The 17,625-nt window shown below is 33.5% G+C and overlaps 1 protein-coding gene across 1 annotated transcript in view; it reads left to right on the forward strand.

The window, feature by feature from the left end:
• Nucleotides 1-17,625, forward strand: part of LOC117111831 (nucleolar protein 6-like) — a 65,259-nt gene that overhangs the window by 17,498 nt on the left and 30,136 nt on the right. Inside the window, exons 16-20 of the mRNA XM_033254830.1 lie at nt 5,307-5,461; nt 7,806-7,969; nt 9,460-9,612; nt 12,154-12,251; nt 14,897-15,021. Coding sequence (XP_033110721.1) covers nt 5,307-5,461; nt 7,806-7,969; nt 9,460-9,612; nt 12,154-12,251; nt 14,897-15,021 — 695 coding nt within the window. The remainder of the gene's footprint in view (nt 1-5,306; nt 5,462-7,805; nt 7,970-9,459; nt 9,613-12,153; nt 12,252-14,896; nt 15,022-17,625) is intronic.

Genomic DNA, 17,625 nt, shown 5'->3' on the forward strand with positions numbered 1-17,625 from the left:
AAGTCCTATTGTAAAGCTAGATAAAATAGATAAATTGTTCACCCTGTTGCCCACCCACTTTAACAATGGTATATTCCAATTGGGTGGTTTATGTCCTGGGTGGTTTATGTCCTGGGTGGTTTATGTCTTGGGTGGTTTATGTCCTACATTCTAAATTACACGTTTTGCTTAATATCTCCAAAACAGCAAATGTCAGTTATGCCCTTTTGCCATGGGAGGGCAGTATAGGTACGGGGTTAATTATCATGATTGTTTAAGCAATTTGTAACTAGTAGTGTTATTTTGTTGTAAATTTGTATATTCCTGCTACTTGAAGAAATGCTGTTATAAAATCTAAAAATTGTTCAAATTTTCTATAAAAAAAAAGTCCAATTCAAACGTTGATTAGCTCAAAGAGATCAAATTAGGCTTGCCATCCCAGTGACCAAAAAATAAAAATTGACTTTTTAATTCTTATTCACAAATTGACATGTCGACAAGGATGTGAAGCCCTGCCCACAAAGTCACAAAAACCTTAGACAATGGCGGCTAGCGACTTACCGAGTTGGCGAACATTTTCTTTGCTATCAGCCTTCTTTAAGAAAGAGAATTCAGGGTAGGCTGTATGCAAATGAATCATATATTCATAGTGTTAATCTATTTCATGGAACAGGCGGAGAAATTGTTGTAAAAGCCTCTTCCCAAAGGAAGAAGGTAAAGCCGCATTCAGTCAACCTCGTTGTCGGCAAAGGCCAAGTCGCTCGTGTAAATCTGGGTTTATAACAACCAAGCATATACATCTAGGCCTAGGTTTCGCATTGACAACCAGCTATCTAAGGAAATTAAAATGTCCGAGAAAAAGATTTTGATCACGTGACTAAATGACGCTCGTTGATTAGTTGGTTTATCTGTCAATCAAATCTCGTCGAGATGTTAATTCAAATTCAGATTTTATTTTCGGATGAACATAAAGATTACAAACATAATAAAAATTGAAAACCTTGTAACTAGTAATGTTATTTTGTTGTAAATTTGTATATTCCTGCTACTTGAAGAAATGCTGTTATAAAATCTAAAAATTGTTTAAATTTTCTTTAAAAAAAGTTCAATTCAAACGTTGATTAGCTCAAAGAGATCAATTTAGGCTTACCATCCCAGTGGCCAAGGATTGTCAAAAATTAAAAAAACAAAAAAACAAAAAAATAAGTGACTCTCCAAACAAAATCCACACAAAACAATACTTTAAAATGATAGGTCATTTACTGGAATCGACTTACTATTGCTAAAGTTATAAGTGAAATTATTAAGGCTTCTCTTTACTAAAGTATACAATACTGCCACATATGCTAAATACTCGGTTTAACAATTAGCGTCAGTATACTGGTTGTCGGATGGCAAGCCTCAAATGAGCTGTTAAATGCCAATAAAGCACAGATACCAAATATTTTTTCACTGGTTTACAGACTCTTTCTACAAAATTCATTAAAATATAAAATTCAAAAAATTCCAGTTAATTTAAGGGTCTATGCAAAAGAATAGACCCTTAAATTCCAGTTAATTTAAGGGTCTATGCAAAAGAATAGGAACTGTATTATTTAATAGTCTGTTAAATGGTGCAGAAAATGGATGGATTTTTTTTGGTGGATACAGTACACTGAAGAGAACCCACGAAAATCTAGAATAATTCTTATTTCCAGTGGGGTCCTTTTGGCGGCGATTACGCAAAACACCGGGAGACAATCCCATACTCTTTTCCGAGAAGTGTTGTGCGTTCTTTAACATGCACATGGACCATAATGTACACAAATGATTTACCATTCAATTTTCTTGATTGTTAAACCAATTTGTACTTCATAATAATATTCTTTTTGTTTATATATGACCTTACTTCTCAACAAAACTGTCTCTTGGTATTTAAAATATTTGAATTTCAAACACTGGTTCCATAGTTAAAATCCAGCTTAATGATCTACTTTGATATACTGTGTTTAATGATCTAGTAATGTTATATTACCGAAAATTTTCCAATAAGCATCGCTGCACTTTTCTGAGAGCTTCAGTTCAGTGCTTTAATTCAAGAACAATGCAGTGCTTATTTCAGAACGGTACTTATTACAAATTATTGTAGTTCTAAAGTGGTACCGTGTATTGTGTATAGGATTATTTGATCCATGACAAATTGGTTATTCAATTCTATCCCAATTATATGAAACATCAAAACATGTTAGGTATCTACTCGTCGTTAAGCACTGTGATGTTTATCTCAAATACAATGTACACAACACTTATCCAAGAGCTTATAACACAAATCATGACTGATGTGGCACTTAGAGCTTCGTTTATTCGAGTGTGGTGCTTAAAAGAAGATTTACGGTTTGTTATGTAATAATATTATATCAGTCTATTATAGCGCATCTGGCCAAGGCCTCAGACGCGTTTAGCATTTATAACCCCGATCATGTGTTGAACACCTATGAAACACATACTCAGCCCCTAAGGCAGCTTTTCATCATGTTGTAGGTAATAATCAGTACATTGGCTTTTAAACCTAAATGATAAGTCAGTGGGTGTGCACTTAAGTTACCATGTTTCTTTGGACACAGCATCAATCTTACACATTATAATAACCTCCTCTGCCCTGAGGTCTATTTCTACAAGGTACAAGAAACCTTTATTGTCACATCGTTACAAAATGAACTACTTTTGAGGTTCCTAGTTGAACGATTATAACAAACCTATCAAGTCGATGTGTCACGCATTGAACGTGAAATTGATGCATTCAAGGCCTTTCGCTTAAAGACCAAAACTATCTCACGCATTAAATGCCGTATTGGCAACTATAGAAAATACCTTTACAGTAGGTCTTTTGTAGGTCTTATTTCACTAAAGCGTGCACTAAAAATGCCTCATGATGATCTATCTGGTGACTGTTCGTTCATGTCTCCTCAATCGAACTACCATGAATAAAATTAAATAGCACAAACACCCAGCCTCACGCATGGCTTATGTCACTGATTGGCCCACTGCCAGTTAAAAAAAATGACCAGCATAATATCCAAACCCCCTCTTTGACAGCTAAAGCCGAAATCGCACTCGAGTTTTTGGCACTAATTTTACCATAATTAGTCCAGTACGAACAGCCTAGGAAACAGTTAAACTGACCGAGTAAGTTTTACCCATTGGAAATGTTACCCACAATCTCGGTAAAATCTTCCCTTTTTTTAAGTCCAGTGCGATTGCGGCTTCAGATCAACTACAGCTGCTGTCAAGGACCTATTTATATTGTGTAAATTATTGTTCTGTATGTTCAGCTTCAGCTATTAGTTTTTTTTCCATAAATTTATTCTCTATTTAAATTCATAATCCACTACTGTCAACGATTTTTTTTTAAAACCGTATTCTGCATTTTTTACCCTTGTGTAAACCATACCCATAGGCAAGTCTCAATTTTATTTTTTTGAAAGCCATGTTTTTCTTTTTGGTCAAACACCTTTTCGTAATAGAAAAAATTAAATGTACAACATCAGTTTTTCCTCTCTAAAGCCTGGCTTTAAAACTTCACCATATTATCTATTAATTTCTTCATGTGATAACCCACTTTCATTCACCCTCTTATGTTTTTTTAAATAATAATACAAACAACATATAATAAAATGAATCAAGTTATATAATCTTTTTAATTTACTTTTTTCCTCTATAACGTAATTGTTGAATGTAAACTGTACTGGCTTCCTAGCCCAGTCAGTGGCAGATCGAAGAATTTGTAATAGAGGGGGGTTATAGTGAGAAACTTTTAGAGATGAAAAATGGCCTAAAATGGCACCCTCAAACTTAAATTTGAATGCAATTTGCTTTTTTTCTGCAATTATTTTTTTTAATTTTGATTATTTTAGTGGGGTGTGGGGTGGTGGAAGGCCAGCTGTGCCCCCTTGAATCCGCCACTGTCAGATTTCAGTTTTTTTTAAACAGAAAAAAACTGTAGTGGATTATAATTTATGTGTTAAAGTTTGTAGAAACAATTAGTATAAGATCTTTCATTGAAGAACAGCCATTGTCTGTTTTCTTGACTAGATTATCCATCTTTTTCAATAGTAGTATATTCAAAGAATTCAAAGAACATCTTTTTTCATCATCAAATATATACGTATCACAAATAAGTATTTTTCAATTTCCATTTATACAATTGCCTTTGGCTTATTAAATCCTCAAAAAACATTGTTGAAATTTATATATGAATATGATGATGGTGATAACAATACACTTTTAATTGTATTGAAAAAATACTAATGTTGTGATGCACAAGATGATTAATTATTTAGATTTAGATGAGTTAAGAAAAAAAATGTATTCCAATTGTTTAAAAAGGAAACATTACAAACAGACATCTTGTGGTATTAAAAAATGTTTTACAACATGTAAAATACAAATTTAAAGGTTTTAGCTAAAAACTAATCGAAAACATTACTTATATTTTTCAATTAAGACTACAGAAGGAGCTTTGAACTAGTGTTGTCTCCAGAAATATGCCGACATAGGATCCAAAAAGTTCGAGAGGGTCCAAGCCAAGCAGCCGCCTTGATCCTCATTCAGGGTCCAAGAATAAAATCCCTGGTGGGGTTAAGTTAATGGAAGATATTTTTTGGTTTATGAGGGCCTAAAATTGTTCCTTTAGATAAATTTGCAATCTCAGTAACTTGGTTTGAATTGGCAAATGTATATATTTTCAGTTTGACAACCTTGGCTTATCATCTGTCAATGTGGGGATCCGCTATGGTATTCTTACTGGCCCTGCTGATTATGTCATTTACAGGAATATGCCACTCAAGAATTTGTTTATTATTACAGTCTTTAACCACCTGTATTTCAGGTCCACTTTGCTTTCAGTAGAAGCATGTGGTGTAGTGTGTAGGGTGTTGGGATTTCAATCAGAAGGTTGAGGGTTCAAGACCGATGCTTCTCACACTGCCTGTGTCCATGGGCAAGACACTTTATTTGCATTTACCTTTCTTCACACAAGAATATAAATGGGTACCTGGCAGGCTTTGTATTATTAGGAATGAAATTAGTAATGCTGATTACACGCAGAGGAGGTTGCATATTGTTTATGGGTGCAGTATTGTTGATACTGCACCCATTGACCAGGAAAAAAGACACCTTCAGCAGTTCTTCCATAATTGGATATGTGCTTTATATAAATCATATAAAATAATTAAAAACTTGACACACAGAATTAGGATTGCAAATGAAATTAATGCTCATTTTAGAGGGCTTCAGAATCATATCATTATGGATAGACCAATAAATTAACGTTCTTCTTCTTGATGCAGTGTTAATTCAGTTTGAGGGAAGTGGACGATGGCCGGATGAGGTTGAGGCGGTTCGTCGTATTAAAGCGGCATTTCACGTTAAAGTGGCTGAGTCGCTACACAAGCAATTCCAACTGACAACCTACCCCACAGCCACGCACATTGATGTTCTCAAGGTAAAAAAAAAAAATTCTTTAGAAAGTTGCATATCTAACTTCACATTACCAGTGGACACACGCCTTCTTGTGTAAAAAACCGCTAGGTAAAATATCTGATAGTAGTGTCTCTAGAGATGTTTTCTTAGTAAACTAAAGCATAAATGTGATTGTAACATAAATAGACAGGTTATTTATTTGTAACTTATGTGTGTATTTATATAAATAGTGTATAAAAACCCCCTCATATTAGTAGCCGTAGGGGTCTTCTTACCCAGAAAAACATCAAATGATGGTGTACATAAATGTTTTTTTTTTAATAGCCTAGGGTGTAATCTGATGAAAGATAAATACATCTTGTAGTAACCTGGGGTAACAACCCACCCTGAAAACAGACAATGGCTTCTGGGACAGAAATTCCATAAATAGATTGCTGTATAAAATATTACGACAGCATTGAATATGCATCATCACGATCTATGGCCATCTTCATCCTGCACAACATTTTGCTCTTTGGACTGTAGAGAAAATGCCATGAGGGCACCCCCCCCCCCCTTTGTTTGTTAACAAAATCATTTGTTGAAGTAGCGTAAATGTCTCGAGGCCACTATAATGTCTAGAGATTTTAAATACAGTAGATATATTTTATTTCATTTATTAGGTAAAATTAGGTATATTAAAATAAAGCAAAAATACAATGGATTCAATAAAAAAAAACTTAAATTTATACAAAGATACAAAACAAAAAACAAAAATAGCAAAAAGTGTAGCAAAAAGGGGAAAAAAAAACCCACGGACACATTCCAGGTGTACAAGGATAATTGAAAGTGAAGAAAACTTGCACCTATTTGGTGTTTATTTCCAACCGGAATGGAAAAAGATCAGTGACCAATACATAAGAAAAAATTCCACAATACAAAAAAACAAGTTTAAAAAACAACTCAAATATTTTTAAAAAGTAATGCAAAAAAAAATACTTCATAAGAACAATAAATATGGATTATGAACTTAATTTATTTAAACACACTATATTAAACTAATAAAATAAAGCTAAAAAAATTAATATAATACATACTCCAAGTATTGAAATGCACGTCATCGTGTTGGGATTCAATATTTCGACATTAATTATGTCATCATCAGGAACACTGATAGTACTTCATGCTATTTTGTTATTTTCCCTATATTGAATGTTAAAACAACATTTTTTTTATGATTTGATGATATTGTCTCCCTGAGAAATGCCCTAAATCATAACTTCGAAGGCAGATTTTTCATATACTGTTCTTTAACAGCTGTATTTTTATATAAACTTCATAAGGAAATGTCAGACTTAAATGATTCTTTTACCATTTTATAACTTTTATTTTACTTGTTGACCCTTTATTAATAACTGAAAATTTATTTCTTTGCGAGTAGTGACTGGTTTGGCTTGACTTTGCCACAATTATAGTGTTGTTTTGGATACCTAATACATGAAAATAGCCTAAATTTAAAAGTATTCCTCTTAAATCCTGTTTAAATTTTCTGTAATTGACATGCTTAATCTTCATGTTAACATGATTACTTCAGAGGTTTTCTGTGTATTCCTATTTGCTCTACATAGAGATTCCTTTGCATTCATATAATAATTTATCGTTACATCTCATTCAGCTTGTCTTTCTTAATTCCATCTCAATATTTCTTCTCTGCAAAATAATTTATTACTTGACATCCCAAGATTCCAGCCCAGATTTATGACCAACTTTAATATTTGTCTCATCCCTGTGAAATAAGGTGAACATCACACTACTGAAACTTATAATAATAATAATATTAATAATAATAATAATAATAATAATAAATATTAAGAAATAATAATAATAATAATAATAATAATAATAATAGTAATAATAATAATAATAATAATAATAATAATAATGATGGACTTACATAGCACATATTGTTATTAGGCCTCTAAGAGCTTCACATTATCATTGGATTAAGTGCCTATGGAACACAAACTCAAGCTCCTTGGGAGAGTATTCCATAATGTTGCAGCAGCTACATCAGCGCATTTTGGCATTTATTCCTACCAGATACCCACAATACTCCTGGGTGGAGAGAAGCAAAGTAGAACATCACTCTGTTCTGTAATGAGCAAGCCTACTTGTCATTGGATAAAAGAACTTTTTATTTTGATGAAAATATAGAACATACCACTGTAAAGTAATGATCTAAAGTGACTACTGACAAACAGTAAAATGTAACATAAAAAAAAAAAAAGAACAAGGAGAAAAGAGGATGTCTTTAGAGCCACTTCACCTTTTTTTGCATCTCTAACTTGCCATGAATTCAAACCCATTCTTTAAACTTTTTCTACTAGGATGACTACGTTTTTCGACTTGTTGTTGCCCATCGTCGTGAGGTACATCTATTAAAGGAGGTGTCCGATGCTTCCGGTCTGTTAATGCAACGTGACAATTTGAAGTCACAAGAATTAGAGAAACAAATTATTCATCTACCAAGATTTACCAGTGCTTTGAATGGGTAAGTACAAAGAAATGAACAGCTTGGGTAAGTAACAAAGAATGAACAGCTCATGAAAAAGCCTCACACTATTAAATTGTAGTATAGATGGAAACAGATTTATTGATTACGATGTCCAGAGAATATAAAGAACAAGAAAATGTTTGTGGTAGACAGGCAGGGGTGGCGCTATTATTTTCCCGACGGGGGGGTCGAGGTCCCAGACAAGGGGTCAGATTTCCCAAAAAAAAGCAATGTGGGCGTGGTCGATCTTCGATTAAAAGGTTTTCAAAGCGGTCGGGGGGTGAAGCCCCCGAAAATGTTAACAATTTAGGGCTTTCAAAGCTTTATTTAATCAATTTTAGAGTCTACTAATATGTAGAAAATACATATAATTTTTTTTTCTCCCCGACGAATTGTGATTTTTCTCCCCATTGGGGCCAACACTCACCGATGGGGGGGCTGTGGACAGAATTTGAACCAAGGACCCTGGGATTAGAAGGCAAGCATTTTAACCACTAAAGCTGTTCAACTCCACTGCCGACTAAATCAGTTCACTATCCCCAGGCAAGTAGGATAAAAACAGAGAATCTTCAGAGGAGAAAAAAAAAAACCATTTGTGAGTGAACTTCAATAAATAGTTACCACATAAAACTGAACAAAATCACTTTCCTACACACATGATTCATTCACCTCATTTATTTTACTTAACGTGTATAATATAGGCTGCCGGAGGCTTCTTGTAATGTCCCATCAGGTGCAGACATTAGCAACAACATTTTACTTGAGTCTTAAGGCATCGTATAAAGGAAAGCTAATAATAGGAGTGTAAGATATAAGTGAAGATATGGGCTACAACGATTCCTCAAATTATATTCTTTTTCTACGACAAATTCAAATTTACCTTCTTATGCTGTTGTTTTTTTTAATTGAAGCATGTCCACATACTTTCTTCTTTAATTTCTTATTCTCTTGGTTATTTTTGGATTTTCTAATTTCTTTTGAAAAATATATATAGACATATTACTGTGGAAGTATGGGGTGTAGCCATTGGAATTTGGGCTTTAACTTCAGAGGTCGTAATTTAGATCTGATGCTCGAGCAAGATCGTTAAACTATTTTTGTTGATCTTTCACCATTTCTTCTGATATTACTTTTTCAGAAGTTAATTCATTTGGAGTTTAATAATTATTGTTGGGTTTTGTTTTGTCTGATGTGCTCTTTTCTGTCATGTTTGGTTAGCACTTCGTCAAGAAATTACGAAAGTTGCCTTTTTCCAATTGAACTTTACTGCATCTACATTTCAGTACATAATGGCTTTTGATGTGTCTGTCTATAGTTTATTTTTTTATTTTGTTCAAATTATTTGAGGTATTTCTCTACTTTTTTTAATTCAATCTTTTCTGTTTTTAATTTATATACCTTTTATTTATTAACTTTCTTATCTTTGGAAGGAAAATTTTCAGCTGTTTTGACTAATTGCTGTACATGTTTTTAACCTGTTGTTATAGTCTTCAGCAGCAACATAGCACTTTTAGTGCAACAGTGAGACTTTGTAAAAGATGGACTTCTGCTCACCTGTTGTCTAATCACATCTCAGAAGAAGCTGTTGAGCTGCTGGTGGCTTACCTTTACTTGTCCCCATCACCTTATCGTGTTCCAAGGTAAGAATAAGCAGTAGTCGAAGATCTTGATACAACAGTGAGAAAAAAAATTCAATTCAGTTCAATTCATTTATTCAACAACAAAACATTTGAAACATAATTTATCAAGACGATTAAAATAGTAAAATATTGCTGAAGAAAAAGAGGCACTATAAAACTTTTGCAGGATTAGCATGTAGTGTTTAAAAATATTGAATCAATTAAAATCTTAAACTACAGTACACTTAATTACAAATAAAATTTAAAATATCAAAATTGTGAGAAAAAAATAGTCTTGTGTAAAATTATTTTGAGTAAGACGCTACAATGTAAAGACGATTGAAACATATCAATGAAATGTCGAGATATTCTCAACCAATACAGCAGTTCTTTTCAGAACTATCTACGTGGTGTACCGCAAGCATTATATATATTATTTACTTCGCCATGCAAACCTTCAAACAATACGCTAAAAGATGTTCCTTAAATTTAGTTTTAAAATTTGCTGGAGTGTTTCTTTTTAGTCAATAAAAAGGCTGTTCCGGAGTTGTCCTGTACATGAAATTGTAAAACTGGTAAAACTAAAACGTCTTTGTTTTGGTGAAATATTGCACTTAATCTTGTTTAATAATTATGGTTGTTTAATAATATTTTTTTAAATTTTTTTTTTGAAGAGTTAAAACGTGGGATTAAATTATTATTTAAATTATACATAAAGTAGCCAAATTAAAGTTTGTCTTTTTGTTAAGTATTTTATATTTAGGCAAGTGTTAATCATTGAATTAATTTTTCTTGCCCATGCAATTGCACGAATCGCTTTCTTTTGCATTCGGAATAATTTATCTGGAAGTCTAGGGTATGTGCAACACCATATTTGATTAAAAAAAGTTAAGTGAGGTTTGACTATTTGATTTGTATACTGTCAACAGAGCAGAAGCTGGTACAAAATGTCTTATCTTATATAAAATAAGAATGAACATGCTCAAAGATTTTGTTTAAGATTCTAGCATTTAAAAGACAGATAAAGGTTTGTATTTTGTTGCATTATTAGCTCTTCTTCCTAAATTAGGGTGGGTGGCTTAGTTATTTTTGTGAATAGTTGCCTGGATATACCAACAATAGGCAATGTTTTCTTAGAACCTCCTCCCCCCCTCCCTTGTACCACCTTGTTATTAATGTGATAGATGATCTCAGCATGCTCAGCAGTTTGGAGTTGAGCAGTTGGCTGAGAGGTATTGTTTCTGCTTCTTTTTCTGAAGACCCCGATTCAAACCTGGCCAGCATCCTCTTTTAATTGGAGTCTGTGTTTGGCTCCACGATTAACCCTCATATTGAGAGTTAGGCGGGTTAAGGACAATGTTTGTATCCATATGTATATGTTAATGTTGTAGTTAAGTTGAATGACACTGCACTGCAGCTGCCGTGGGTCCATTACAAAATGAATATGCCCATAACCATTCTAAATTAATTGCTCCAAAGAATTGCTGGCAATGGTGTGCCTTCTCAGACTTTTCCATGCCAGTCCTGGTTTTCTGAAGTGCCCAAAATAATGATCTTGCCATGATATCAAAACAATCAAGTTTATAATGAGTTCACAAACAGGAAATTCAACCCACATCAATTTTTAATCTTCATCTTCAGGTTTTCATATTCACCATAATTTGTGCAGTATCTATTTATCACTATATAATTCACACACCTCCACACAAACTTTCCACCTACTTTTCTGTGTATATCATAATAAATTAAAAAAATGCTCTTCCTTCGCAGGTTTAATGGTTAGGGGCACAACATTTGAGCATAAAATATATCATCAGATTTTCATTAGTATAATACAAACAAAGTAGTTTTTTTTAAATTAAAGTGTCCCTTGATATCTGCTATTCAAAGGTCAAGTACAAACAGGCATGTATCCTTGGTTTATTTATTACTGATAGGCTACCCTTGAATTTCAAGTCTAGGCATTTAAACTGTAATCATGTTTGTTTAATCATCTTTAAATACAATATATAATTAATAATTTAAAATGAAAGCAATCTTTATTTTAATTTGTAAAAATGAATTGATTATTGGTACTTCGGTACCGACGGACCAATCGACAATACATGTGCAGTGTTTAATTTTTGTACAGAGTCTTGGTTCATTTAATTCCTATCAAAGTAAAACTTGTACAGTATCAACCGGGCCTGGTTTAACAACACCGACCTGTTCGTCATCGATAACAATACAAACAATGACAAAAACATTAAAAGGCACAACCCCGTATGGGATGCGTGTCTAAAATAATCGCTTAGCTTTAATATTCATCAGGCATGATAATTTGATGATCGCTTTCCTAGACGTGTTTGTAAAATATTGTTTTTCTAAAAAAGTTGGAGAAAATTTGTAGATCGCACCTTACATATTCAATAAATAATTTATTAAATTGTAATATAATTTGTGAGGTTTTTTTTTTTGTAGGCTTTGGCATAGAACTGTTCATCAGCAGTGAGTGAACTAGCCATTTTTCATATCAAGTTAGATTAATACTATCACCAAATTTGTTTTCTTTGTTCTTGCCAGCTTACCGATGGTAGGGTTTCACCGCTTTTTGAAACTGCTAAGCGACCATGATTGGAACAGTTCGCCATTAATCGTAAATTTCAACGACGAGCTGACTGGTAAGTTACTAAGAGTTAAATTATAGAAATTTTTAGGCAGTATTTGTATTTGCCATTCATGTGTATTTTTCTTATGTGTGTAAGTTTCTCGCTTGCATTACTGGTATGTGTATTTCTTACATGAATTTTGTTTAATATAGTAATATATAATGTGTTATGTTATATAATTATAGTTATATGCGCATAGAGACATCTATGCGCATTGGGACATCTATGCACATAACATCACAGCTGTATTATCTGCCTTATACAGTATATCCATTGATTGATTTAATGTAGTTAGATTTATATATAGCGCTTTATACAGAAACAGTCTGAAAGTGCTTTAGGTGTGGACTCTGTCTTACAGTAACTTTCTGCTCCCCTAAGTGTCTCTTCATGTCTGAGCTACCCGGTAAAATAGTATCAGCTACTTCTGTCTGTCCACAACAGGGGCTGTATTGATAAATAACCGGGGTAATCCCCCTACTCATCTCAAAAAATGTATTGGGTTCTTTTGTGCAAACAAGCCAAATTGTATACACTGGGCCTATGGGTTATTAGTCCTTACCCGAGAAGATTTGTTCCACCACCAGATCAAACTAGAGCTGACATTATGGCTGTCGTTTGCGCCACCCCTGCCTTAACCGCTTGAACTCGATCCAACTCACCTATTCTGTATTTCTTTTTCATTATGGATATCTTTTTGTATAATTCAAATTATATTGTTAAACAGAAATAGTTAAAAACAATGTTGAAGCATCCCTGTTTTTGTAAAACATCTTCAGCACCCTTCAGGAACCCCTGCAGCACCTTTTGCTTCAAGACTCCCTCTGTTGCTTGGAACCCTGGGCATCCCTCTGATTCAGAACCACTTAGGATCCCTTTTGTTTAAGATCACTGAGCACCCATTTGCTTCTGAAATTCATTACATACCCTTCAATTCAGAACTTCAGATGCTTCAATACCACATTATATGTTTTAGCAACAAATGGTCAGTAGGCCCAGAATTGTATTCCATAAAAGTGGATAATTTTTTATTTATTTTAATTAATTGTGTTGCTAGAGTATCTCAAAATTAAGCATGTCCTTGCTTATTGGATCTGCAACATGTCTTAAAAATATTGTAATTTATGGTTTATTACCTCAAAGTTGCTATTGATTCTTTAAAGCCAGGCTCCAAATGGAAAACAAATTCTTAATATGTTGTACAACTGATTTTTCTGGGTGGGGGGGAAAAGGAAAAGGTGTGGTTATGCCACTTTTCCCGCGGAGTTTTTAAAAATTTAAAAATATGTTTCCCAAGTTTTTCGTTTTTGGGTTTTAGAACAACATCAACAAAACAAACAACATAATATCAAAGATGTTTTTCCTCCAGAGACTTGTTTTAATCATGAAGAAGGCATCTCTCGATGAAAATCTCAACAACTATCTACTGTCATCGAATTTGGCCTTTGTAAAGTCATTTAGAAAGCTGTATTAAAATGTGTCTCTGTCCATAGTAATTATTTAGATTTGAATGGGAAATTTCGGCCTGCAGGCAGCGACGAGGTTACACCCCTTTTACCTCACATATTCTGATTCCCCATAAAAAACTGGTCTAGAAAAACCATATGAGAATTTCTACCTCTCCAAGTGGCACCTATCTCAGTTATAGCCTGGTCTAGTAAAAGAAATTGTAAATATCACCCAGTTAATGATTAGCTTTCTCTAATCATACATACACAAACATTAGTACTGTACATATGCAGAGAACAAAGTAGTGTCGCAATTAAAGCATCTCCAAACTATCAAATTTTATTTGATAAAAAAAACATGTCATGCCTAAATATGGTCATAATGACATCACATCATGACCCATATATGGGCACATCATGACTATATATGTGCATATCAACAGTGTTTTTTTGTTAAAGAATATTTGGACAGTTTGCTTTTCCTCAAACTGAAATGAAAGCCAGAAGCTAAAGCCCTGGCCAGACTATCAAATTTGATGTGACAAACACATGTGACATGCCTAAATATGGTCAGGATGACAACACATCATGTCCATATATAGGCACATCATGACTGTATATGGACACATGAAAATTTGACAATCTAGACAGAGCTTAAGTATACACTTTCAGGCTTTTGTTTGTCGTAATCAATTCACAATTTTTTATCAGATTTTGTCTGGGTGTGTTGACTTCGTTATCTGAACTACTTCTTCAAATCTGATTAAACTCTTGAGTCTGGCCATGCAGCTATACAATTTATAACTTTATGGTATGACATACAAAAATATATAGCATACGGGCTTGGGCCTTATATGAGGTTTTTTTCATTGAACATCCAATTTTCCCCCTGTATTTACAAAGTAATTGCTACTGGTTGACAGTATTTAATGAAAAACATTGTAGCAGTATAGATCATTTCACTAATGCTCTCAGGTTAAGACATGGGTTACTGTATCCCTGATATTTTACACAGTAATGAGATGACAACCTTTTCTAATAAACAGTAGAGTGGTTTTATCACAGGTTTTATGTTCAGAGCTTCTGAAAAACATACCTAAAATAGCTGTTTTTACTACAAATGGCAGCCTATATTTTTTATTTCACTCCACTATATTCAGTCTTTCATGACTGTGTTTTAAATAAATATTATTTATTATTTTTATGTAGTTACAGATTATGAGGCTATAAGAAATTATTTCTCCAACAATCGAACACATCTACCAGTGTTGTTTCTAGCAACAGCCTGGGATAGAGAAGGATCTGTGTGGACCACGACGTCGCCTTCAGTACAGGTAATGGAATTTTGCTTTTGCGGTTTCAGTAAGATTTTAGAATTTTTTCGCATTATTGAGGTAACTAAAATTATTTGGAATCTAACCATTAGTTGTGAAGATGATGGAGCTGAGCTTCGACTTGGTGGTTGGGGTATTTGACTTTTAATCCACAGGTGGGCAAAGTGCGGCCCATGGCCCACATGCAGCTCAACGGCAATTTGTTGCGGCCCATGAAAATAAATTAAAAACGCTTTGTATGCAGCCCACCTATTATCAAAGAGTATAAAACTGCAAGCGGTCCAACTCTTGGGGTTTTGTTGGAACGTAATACTATTTCAAATGTACTACCACAAACTAGAGGGCGTCCTTCAAAAGGCAAGTTTCAAACTCTTTGAATTCTTATAGGGTGTCCCACTTTCATTCTGTGCATACAAAATCAGAGCGGTCAAACTTCTTGCAATTCTATACTCCTTGCTATTATCTTCAGCAATAATTAGCTTTATGTTTATTATCTCTGCTTTGTATATCTGCTAATTCACAGGCCTGTCCTCTTTAATTTTACTCTAGTTGTTTGATAATGTACAACATTTTGCATTATATTAGTGTTAATTTTCTTGATATTTGTTTTATTTTTTATATGGCATTGTGTATTTCTTGTTGGGAAATCTTTAATATCTTTACCAAGTATATATAAAACGTTTTTATACACAGTTTTTAAACTTACCCAAGTCAAATAGTAAGTTCAATGACAAAAACATAAAATGTTGTACACAATTTGAGAATACACTCAATTTCAAACATTTAGTTCTGTGACAGCTAACTATAAATGAATTGTCGTACACAATTTGTGAATGAACCCAAGTCAGATATTTAGTTCAATGGCAAAAGTATTAAATACACCTCGTACAGATAATCCAGCATCCATTGTCCAGGGTCCTCATGGCGACAAAGGAATCAGCACTCCACAAACGAGAGAAATCTACAATCAATGCCCCATCCATAAGCAGCTTGAACATAATATTAACAAACTGTGAGATCTTCTAGGCTTAAGGAATTTCATTGAATTGTCTAACTGCCATGACGTGTCTACTTAGTACCGAATCGGTGTCATGTCTCCAGCATAATATCATTAATTTTTGCCGTGAAATGTAATTCTCTGGAAAGGAAAGTCTTGGAGAAACCTGTGGCTACTATGGAAGATTTTCGTCGGGATTTTGGGATGATCCTGCATCTTAGTTTAGTCCTTGTAGTGATATAATATGTAGATTGTGTTTTTTTTCCCCCAACATATAATGGTAATTTATCGTTATATTTCTGAACAAACATAACAACAGTGTACTGTACATCACAACACTAATTTATCAATGTTTTCTACTGGGGCTGGCCAGGGTACATTTCGATGAATTTCTTGTCAGTGACAAGAACATTTTCCTAACTGCTGGTTTGGTGTGGAAAAATGTATTGACCATGGCTTCAATTAACAACTTATTATTTTCTCCCAGCTTGTAGATACCTTTGTGCTATAGAAATGTAAATCTACTATTATAACATTATAAATATTGTTATTATAATTATTATATGTGTATATTTCTTATGTGATCTATTGAATTTTTGATGTTCCTTTTTTTTTAAAACAATTGTTCAGCATTCTAAGTGTTTTTTACTCTATTATTAATTTTTTACCTTTCTCTGTCTTCAATGTGTTGTGTTCCTCACAACATGAACCTACAACGTTGCTGCAATCATTTCTTTTTAATAACTACCAATGAAATATGCCTCTGGCAAAATGTGTCTGCAAGAAAAAACCTACTCTTTGATATCGTCCATTTAAGTTGTCACGAAATCTATCATGTTTCTTCATAGCCAGCCGTATAATCAAAAGATGGCACTTATGACGAATAGAGTTATTTCAGCAGTGTAGTTTTTTATAGATAATTTGTATAAATGTACATAAAGAACAGAATTTGTTTTCAGGTGTGTTAACATGTCCATACTAAAGCAAGGGTTTAATGGGTTTGAACTAAACTGTAACTAAATGGTGCTAGTATAAGTACGGTTATCACCGACCGTTATTAGTACTGTAGCTGTGACGTCAACCGACTATATTCTTGACCGTTGTCATCCAAACAAACGGCCCATTATTGTAATCTATTAGGGAGGCCTGTTTTTTAAGTACTGTGTATGAAAGATCATCTCTGCTGACCCATCGCTAAACAAACTTACTTATCAAGAAGACCTATGCATAGATTATATCAGATATTATTGTACAGTGTGGTAATATGGACAAGTGCCTGCCATTTCTCTTGTGTTTATGGGTTCAGTCCCAGGAAGATACTAGCAATATTTTAAACAACAAATAACAAATATTAAAACTCTTCTTTTATAAATTTTCAAATCAGTTTCACTCTTTTTTTTATTATGTTTGTGAATTTGCATATTTAATTTTTACAAGTATTTGGGGGATGTAATTAGTATTCGGTGCAGTCACACCTAGTTGGGTAAATTTATCATAGTTAGTTTCCTGACCATTCCTATGTATATATTGTTTCTTGACGAACTTACTTCTTGTTTATCTTTTGTTCCAGTTCCCTTTTCTACTTTTTCGTTTAGGGCCATGTTTTG

Source organism: Anneissia japonica, unplaced genomic scaffold, assembly GCF_011630105.1.
Source record: "Anneissia japonica isolate Jap-2015-1 unplaced genomic scaffold, ASM1163010v1 scaffold1203_len951721_cov167, whole genome shotgun sequence".
Lineage (NCBI taxonomy): Eukaryota > Metazoa > Echinodermata > Crinoidea > Comatulida > Comatulidae > Anneissia > Anneissia japonica.